Source organism: Catharus ustulatus, chromosome 7, assembly GCF_009819885.2.
Source record: "Catharus ustulatus isolate bCatUst1 chromosome 7, bCatUst1.pri.v2, whole genome shotgun sequence".
Taxonomy (NCBI): Eukaryota; Metazoa; Chordata; class Aves; order Passeriformes; family Turdidae; genus Catharus; species Catharus ustulatus.
Genome location: NC_046227.1, coordinates 27528069 through 27537450, shown reverse-complemented (window position 1 = coordinate 27537450; position 9382 = coordinate 27528069). Strand labels below are relative to the sequence as shown.

The following is a 9382-nucleotide window of genomic DNA, read 5'->3' as shown; positions in this document are numbered from 1 at the left end:
TCAAATGTCACAGGGAATCTGCCTTTCTTGAATACAGCCTCTGAGGCTGCATGGCACCTTTCATGGATGTTCACCATCAATCACTTTGCACTGCAGCTACAAGATCTTTCAATAAAATTACTACTTCTGGTTGAGGGTAGGGACTGGTCCTGTGACTAGACATCTACAGCTGGCCATAAATCCAAATTTTTGACACTATACACCAGATACAGAGCTGATCTTAACTATGCATGTCTTTCATTATCATAGAATCACAGAATAGTTTGGGCTGGAGGGGAGCTTCAAAGTCCGTCCATTCCAACTCCTCTGCAATAAGCAGAGACGTCTTCAAGTAGATCAGGTTGCTCAAAGCCCTGTCAAACCTGATTGTGAAGGTTTCCAGGGATGGGGCACCTAGTGTTTAAGGTTGTGAGAAGACACAGGGTTTCACCAACCTTTGACAGACTGGCTTCAGTTCCCAGTTCTTCACATATCACACTGAAAAGCAGATATAACGTTGACAAGCTGTTCCCCCAAACCCTTTTTCACCTTCAAGCCATGAGTTGCCTGAAGGAGAATCAACAATCTCAAACTACACTTCCACAGTTTACTCCTTTCTGCTTTTCCCATAACCTCCTGTAAACTGCTGTGACTTTGTTTCAGAGAGACTTTAGGGAAACTCTTCTGCAGGGGAAAATCACAAGTATTTTCTTCACACACAGAAGTAGTTAGGAATGAGTTCAGCAGTACAATAAAATGGGATCTCCATCACCCAACATCATGACCCTGAAGACATCTACATCCTTGCCCTTTTTACTGCCCTCAAGTCCCACCCCATGCTTCAAGGCCCCATATCTATCATCACCTCAAGATAAAGTCAAGGCTACAAACAGGCAGTCAGTTCCTGAAGAACTCTGCTATCAGCTGGATTAGGATGATCCACTGGAATTGGGCAGGAGGACTAGAAAGATGCACTAGTGAAACACCAAGAGACACCTGAATTTAAGAGTGAAGAGAAGCATACAACAATAGCTACAATGTGCAATAGTGAGATGCCTAAGCTGATCACAATCAAACTCCAAAATTAAATGAGGAATAAATTCCTGCATATGATGATTCATTTGGTAGAGCAACAAGGGATGCAAAGCCTGAAATGAAAGACGAAGAACAGCATGAACAACTCATAAAAAGATGATGGCAAATCGTGAGGGGCTTGTGAAAGGAGGATGGAAGCAAAACTTTAATAATGGCTACAAAAGAGCAGGCTGTGCACAGAAAAGATATTAAAGAAAAGATAGATGGTAAGAAGAATTTAAATCTATAATGTAGGAAGTATGGCCAGGATCCAGGGAGTTATTCATATTATAAGAAGATATAACATAGATAAGTACAAAGCACAGCATGGCAAAGCCAGCAGCATGAGACTCTGGGCAAGCACTGTGAAAAACAAGCAGAAAAGACATATGAGCACTACAGGCCAGACAATGCAATAGAGAAGAAAAGCTGGAGGGAGAATAGTTGTTGGGAAAAATAAAAAAGCTTCACTTGGTAATGCTTTGACTTGTATTAGAAGATTGGGGCAGGGAGAGAGGGGGAAGGGCTTTTATTTCTGAACAATTATTTAAGAGGTCATCGTAGCAAGGAAAAATTAGGATTTTTCTCTTCATTGAAGGGAATGTTCAAGCAAAACACAGGACATGAGAGAGCTGAGGCAGGAAATGAAGAAAACTCAGCACAAACAAAATACAACCATGAATTTAAATTACTTTCTAGGCTCTTAAGATGAGAGTATCACAAAAACACTAGGAAAAAAAAAATGGGAGCTAGTTCCAGAATAAGACTTGTGATCTTTTAGAACAGACCGCTGATTAACAGCAAGTGAATACCAAGGAAAGGTATATATTGCATAGAAGATCAGGAATAATTTAACTATTCAGGCTGTCAGTAAGGAGATGGCTAAGGGTCCTCTTGAATAATTTTCCAGCTGTTTTCCCCTCCACTTCTAGTATGGACTTGCTGCTATGGTGTAAGGTATCATGAACTGGCTGTAGCACTGGTTTCAGTAAGTTCAAGATATAGAGAAAATGTACATGCAGGTGCTCCAGGCAATGGGAAAATGTCCAACCTCTGGGATGTTTCTATGTTCTGCCCATCATGATAGTCCTTTGTTCCCCATTTATAGAAATTTAAGGCATTTTAGAAATGCTGCCCACTGCTTAGAGACAGTTCCTAGTTGAAACAATAGCTATTTTTAGTGTTCATATAGGTATGTAAATTCAGCAACAGAGAGGGTGCTCTGAAAAAAAAACAAATGCAGAAAAGGAGAGCTAAGATAGGTGTGTGAGTGCATGTGAGCTCAGTTTCTAACTCGGTGCTGTTTGTCTCTCTTGGCTGCAAGCGATCAATTCTGACTGTCACAAGGCGTGCTGGTCCCTCGGGCACCCAGTGCCACACCTGTCAGTACTGAGACACCTGTCTGACTCAGGCTCGACTCAGGCTCTCTGTTCAGAGCTTCTGAATGTCAGAGAGAGCCTGGAAACAGAAAAATCTAAACATTTACCCAGGTTCACTTGCCTGGAGCTGCGGCTGGGTCGTCCCCTTCCTGGTGTTAGGTGGGAGGTGCTTCCCTGCAGCTGGAATAAAGATGTACGTGGTGAGGCAGAACTTAGGAGAAGCACTTGAGGACCATTTGGTGTCCCAAGAACATTTTCTCCCTGGTGGTTTCAGAAGCAGGATCTCACACAGTGCCTTTCAGCAGCGGGTCTCAGGGCATCTCACTGAGCAGATACCAGTACCTCCATTCCAATAAGGAGCAAAAGAAGGAAGAAACATCCTGATGAAGGTAACTGCTGAAACCTCGAGCATGCCAGCCCAGCAGTCTCTCCGTTAAGCTGCCCCGCCTGCAGTATTATCAGAGCAAGTGAGAAACAGCTACTGATTTATTGTGCCACAGGCTCTGAGGGACAGCTCAGCCACCGAAGACCACAGTCTGCAGCAGGATCTGGAGGAATGCTGAAAGACAGATGCAGTCTGTGCCTCAGCCACCCCATGGATGCATTGCCCTAATCACCATGCTCGCTTCCAGCCTCTGGGACAGACACTGCCTTGGGAATTTCTCTGCACTGATTTCTCAGGTAGCTCTCTTCAGGTGATGTGTCCAGCTCCCTCTCCCACCCTGCTCCTGAGTAAAATGCCGCTTTTACTGGCTTCAGTGAGGCAGTTGGTACCAAGAAACAAGAAATCCTATAACTACTCTGTTCACAGCCAGCTCACAGGGATGCCTGGACCTGGGGGCAGTCTGTTGGGCAGTGAAGGAGGGGCTACAGGATGTGACAGCAGGACCCTGGGGTTTGATTCTGACTGTGCTGCTTGTCAGGCCCATGAGCACTTATTTCAAGTTTCCTAACCTTAACTGCACTGCCTATAAAACAAACCTCAAGCAGCACAATCTCCTGCACATCTAGGGCAAGTGATTTCATTCATTAATCTAGCTACTGGACTAAGAAAATCTCAGAGAAGGCATGAATTCTAGTTTTCCGTATTTTTTTCCATATACCTAAAGTAAACAGCCTGTTTGTTGTTCTCTGCAAGTTTTCCTGTGTCAGGGGACATAATGCACAATTTCAAATATTTGCTATCACAGAGATGGTATTCTCACCATAACCCAGCACACAGATGATTTTTTGACTATGGTTTAAGTCAGATTGCAATTGTGTAATCGGTATTTCATCAAGGCAAGCTGCTAGGGATAGAGAACATGTAAATCCCCAAAAATACCTCTGTTCTGATGAAAAAAGCCTTCCAGATCTAATCCACAGAGATCTCAGCTCTCTGACAGTGGCCCCTCCCAGATGCAAGCACTGACTGGTATGATACGACTTTCTGCATTCTAGGGTCTGTCATTTCCACTGAGATGTTAATCAGATCCTCCCCACCCAGCTTCCTCTACCACCACACCAAGGGCCAGGCACATTAGAGGCTCGTCCAAGGCTCATTAACTCTGGTTCCCTGCATTTTCATAACGAGCTTGCAGTGCCATCCATTCTTTCCAGCCTCCCCCCGCAGTGTCCATGGGGATCATTTTGCTAACACAGTGAGTGGGAGCAGCTCTCACCAGCTCCAGGGAGAAGTGCAGTCATGTGGGTTTTCCCTGCATCAAGTCCCAGAGGAACCAGTACAAAATTAGAGTTATTTTTGCTTTTTTTAATGCTGATCTAACCATGCAGAGTTTGGGACTCCAGGAACCCTAACACTTGGTCGCACAATTCTTTTTGTTCTGGCCATCCTGTGCTCAGGGCAGTCTTTTCTCCACTGGCACTCATGACAAATCCCCTCAGAGTTTGGCAGGGATAAGAGTTATACTCTCATAGAAGGAAGAATTCATCTGTGACTCTACATCCTTCATCCTTATGCTAACTCCCAAAAAAAGGTCCTTTTTTCCTAGGAGATGAGTGGCATGAGATCCACCTGACATCAGTGGGACCAGGAGTGCTCAGCCTTCCCTTGATGCACCCAGCCACTGCACAGCACAGGTTATCTTCCTCCTGCTCAACCATCCTTCTCCCAGATCTCCAGCCTCATTGCCTTAACTGGAGCACATCTTCTGGCTGTGACTGAATACTGAATTAGGCATTTGCTTTAATCCTCCTCCTCCTCTATCCCCAGCCTGTCTCCTTCCTCCTGAGATCTCCTTCCTCCTGGCATGGTTGTGCCCACCACACAACAGCTAAGTTCTGCATCACATACCTGCAAATTCTCTGTTTGCTTCTCCTGTGCAAACAGCAACCCTGAACAAAGAAATGTTTTTTCCATGGGTGCACAAAAACTCCTCTGGTGCTCTATAGCTTGTGGCCACCCAGAAGCCACAGAGCAGTGCTGAATGCACTGGGCAGCAGCACGGCACATACCCAAGCAGCAGGCAAAAGTGTATATTAATACATCCACTCATCATCTGTGGTGTGTGAGAAGAGGGGACGGTGTTTCCACCCCAGCTGGTGCATAGTGGTGCTGGGGATACACTGGTACAGGCTTTCCACCACTCTTCCCACCTCCTGTGCCCACAGCTATCTTTGCTGTCTGGCACTCAGTCTTTACATCAATCCAAGTACTCCTTGATAAGTAGAGGAGACCAGACTGTCAGAGAAATCCATTAGTGACAACATTTAATAACTTTGATACATCCATACCAAAAATGCAAACACCTTTTCCACAACCTCCAGCTACACCTGTGCTACACGAGGAGATCTAGCCATGCCAGTCCTTTAGGATGCAGACAGCCACCTGAGTGAATTGAATACATTCAATTGACTTCAAAGAACCTTTGAGTGCTCAGAGATCTGTTTATAGAAATAATCACTTTTAGAAGAAAAGTGTACATGGCACTTTTTCCTCTATCTCCCATTCAGTTTTACTTCTTACAATAAATCACAAGAGACTATACATGGAATGGCTTGGCATTGTATTCATCTAGAAATATTTCTTTCCTGTATAAACTCAGATTAATATTAATTCTCTCCAAGATAAAGGCAGCTAGAAATAATTTGAGGGTATAAAACCAGTTTTCAGCATTCCTGACACTTCCCATTGTTAACAAACAGATGATCTTATAATGGTAAAGTCAGAGGAATAATTCCTCTCTTATACGAGGTCTGATTGACTAGGCATGACAGATGGTGTTTTTATTACTTTCTGTTCTAAAAGAGGCCTCATCTAATGCAGTCCAAGCTGTGTTATGAGTCCTAACCTCTCAGATAAGCAAACCCTGTTTCATCAGGTTAATGGATCCTTACTTGATTCAGGAAGGCAATTTTCCTTAAAGTTATTCTAATCAAGTACTCAGAGCCCAAATTGTCCTGCCTGATTGACTGCCAGCAATGGTAAATCTCTCTACTAAGAACCATATTTATTTTCAAAGAGGGAAAGCAAGTGATTATTATTATTATTATTATTACAGAACCAATTCTATCCTGTATTCAGGGGCTTCTCCCATACTGGCTTTTACTGCAGTTGCAGAATTAAAGACAAAAGTATAGTTAATGGAGCCTTTCTCTCAATATTCTCTCAATATCTTTTCTCTCTGTTAAATAACAGGCAGAGAAGGAAAATTAGAGAGGTGACCTGCTGTTTATTGATACCCCCTCAATTAACTGCCCCTATGGCAATAACATCTGACCCTAATCAGCACAGAACTCTTCAAGCAGACTCACTCCAACCTGTCTTCCTGCATTGGCCCACAAATTGAGGGCTGCCAGCCCCAGCAGCTTTGCCACTAGGCTGAGAAGTGACAGAGAACTATCCACTTTCTAAAAGAAAAGCTGTGAAGGAAAACCAGTGCCTGAAGGATGGTCTCTGTAAGTCCCATTCCCTGTATGGCATTTGGCTCCACAGTTGGTGTGGTGGTACAGCCTCACGGGAGCACAGTGACAGCACACATGGGATAAGGATCACAGTGCCCTGCTGCCTCGGCTCTTTGCTGACTCCAGGCACTCCAGGCAGAAGCCCTGCCAGCCATGGGGCTGTCCAGGCTGCTTAAAGAAGCAGATGGGAGGCCTGACCTCTCCTACTCTCTTTCATCTACTGCAAGACTGGTCTAGCAACTGAGCCCATGTGATGACAAAGAGAAAAGCAACCACCTCAAGGCCATACAGAAAACACACAGAACACAGTGAATTCTTGCACAGAAACAAGAACTCAGTCCACAACTCCTGTAAAATCAGTCAGTGCTTTTACTTCTCAAAGCACATATTAGCTTTTCACACAGCATCACAAGCAGGATTGGTAGCCCTGATGCCCCATCAGACATTCAGTATTGGATTTCCACCTCCAGAAAATCTGATCCTCAGGAGTTTGCAGAGCAGGCAAAGTGAGCTTTGTAACAAAAAGAAGTTTTTTTGCAATTTTAAGGGAAGTTGAGTTGTTCTCCTTACAGCTCTGCTGAAATTATTGATGCCTCAAATGAAACAAACATTCTCAATAATTTTTATTTAGCAGCCAAATTTTTAGGGTTTTGTCGTGCAGAGAATTGCATTGTTATATCAAGACAGGCATCTTAAAAGAAGTGATTATTCTGCAGGAATGATAAAGCTATGGATAGCAGGTGAAAATAATGTGTTTGAATCAGAGACTCCCAAGCCAAAAAGTCAGGAAGTATGGTTTGGCTCAGGCTCAAGGATCAGAAGTTCCCAAGCTTCCTCAAATGTCTCTGTTTCAGGTCCTGTCATGTAGCCTGTCACATTTAAAACACACAGCACATTTCAGGAGAGGCAGCCTTTTACAACAGTGCTCTCCTAGAATATCATTGTGGGGTTGATTGCAGACACTTTTGGACTCAGAGCAAGCGCCACTGCTAATTGTGTAGATGGGGGATCAATAGAGAGGCATAACTTAAAAACCTTCTACTTCTGGAGAGAGCCTCAGGGGACAGCCCTGGAACTGTCCCCACAGTTAAACAATCCCAGAACAGGTAGGCATCCATCCCTGGTAATTACTGATGGGAAATGTGATATATGTTATAATTCGTGTTTATATAAACGGATTGTATGAAATAAAATAAAATATAAAGAACCTCTTAAACACCAAGCACCCGGGGCCATAGACAACGACCGTAATTAGCATATCAACAGACCTAGCCCGGTGATCTCCACACGGACGGGAAGAGATCATCGATAAAATACCTGCCTAAGTACCAATCACCTCCCATGGCTCCCATAAGCGAGAAGACAGCACTTCATTACACATCAATGTGGAGCAGACACAGCCTTCATCAGCATGCAGGAAGGACCTTTGTCCAGGGCAGCACCAGAAAAAGGATTTAATTTAAATGTGAGAATTTGCTGCAGAAACAAAGGAAACTCTCGCCTCAGGCCAGGAACTCTCCGAAATAGCAGGGTGTGAACACAGGGAGATCTGATGCAATAGAAGTCAGATCAGCGTGTGTGTCCACCCAGGGCCGACCCCGGACTCGGCGCTGTCGTGTTCTCGCTTGTGGCTTCCCAGGACTGTATTTTCGGTCGCAAAAATAAAAATTGCTGTTTTGCTATTTTAATTCGACTTGATTTGGTTATTTTCTATAACAGAAATAAGGCATTAGAGCAGGAGGAGGGAAAGATGAGAGCTTGGCTCTTACCAGGTCTCATCTGCTACACCAGTTTTGTAAATGAGCATTGTATGGTGTAGAGAACTTGTCCCTGGGCCTGATGCAAGCCCCATGAATCAGGTGAATAGACCATAAGCAAATTTCCCTCCCATCCAGTTTCCAGTGTGTAGGAATAGCTGACTCCAGCTGCTTTGGAACTGCAAAGTGGCTCCACAGCTATCGGATAAGCTGTCCCAGTAGGTTTCTCATTGCCTTTATTGAGTGTTGGGTCAGACACCTTACACAAAAGTGTCTGTGATCAATGAACCCATGCTTTGCTAGTTCTCTGCACAAGAACTTATTCACAGTTAATCCAAACCAACTTCATTCATGAAACTGGCTGGAAATCTCATCAGAACAGGCTTTGCAAAGAGATTTCTGACACTTTTGCTTCAAGCACCAGCTGAAAATAGAGCAAAAAGAGACTCCAGCTTCCTCTATTTTGTCAGATCTGAAGATGGGTGATTAATTCATAAAAAATAATAGCAGCTTGCTCATTTTCTGCCTTTTGCTTTTTTTTCCCCCCCTATGAACAGGAGTGTTTTTTCCTTAGGTTTATATGTTTTTCAGGCAATTTGTCACTTAGTTTCGGCAAACCATTTCAGGTACTTAAGGACATTAGCGATCTGCAATACAGGCACAACAGGACACATAGGTTACATTGTATTCTTCCCATTTTCCCAAATTTCCACCTGAATGAGCACACATCTCGGAAACAGGTTTGCCGTGCAGATTTGCACAACTCTCATTCTGAAGCTCTTGAATGGATATTTTAGGCAATTGCCTCAAAACAGCCCACTCCCACCAACATTCCACACACAATGTCTGTCTGCTCGAGCACTCCCAGCCAGGGAATGTGGAAAGAACAGGAACACAACCCAAGCACGTTACTTACGGAAATCTCTGCGGAGATTCTCAAACAAAGTCATTGGCAGAGTGTCCCCAGATGGAGAGATTTCCATGGGGAAAGCAGTGAAGTGGTCCAGTGCAAAAGAAGGGACTGTGACCTGTTTAAACTTCAGGATGTGTCCGAGATAAATGCAGAGTATGAGGTTATTTCTTCTTGTACCCACAGCAGCACTTGTATTCCATGGTAACATACAGAGAACAAATGGCAAAACAAACTCTTGGCCTCACAGGAACATTGTTCTGTTTGTTGTCCCTGGAGGCTTTCAGTTAATCTTCATCTGTGGGTTTGGCCGAAGAAATGCACTGGTGAACCTCCCTTCTCTGATTTCTTTATGCAAACTTAAAGCTTCTTGAGAATTC

The 9382-nt window shown here is 43.9% G+C and overlaps 1 protein-coding gene across 1 annotated transcript in view; it reads right to left on the bottom strand.

Annotated features, from left to right (window-relative positions):
* The window catches only part of SLC15A2 (solute carrier family 15 member 2), a 54767-nt gene extending 45611 nt beyond the window's left edge, over positions 1 to 9156 (bottom strand). Inside the window, exon 1 of the mRNA XM_033064942.2 lies at positions 9009 to 9156. Coding sequence (XP_032920833.1) covers positions 9009 to 9075 — 67 coding nt within the window. The 5' untranslated portion in view covers positions 9076 to 9156. The remainder of the gene's footprint in view (positions 1 to 9008) is intronic.
* Positions 9157 to 9382: the final 226 nt, after the last annotated feature.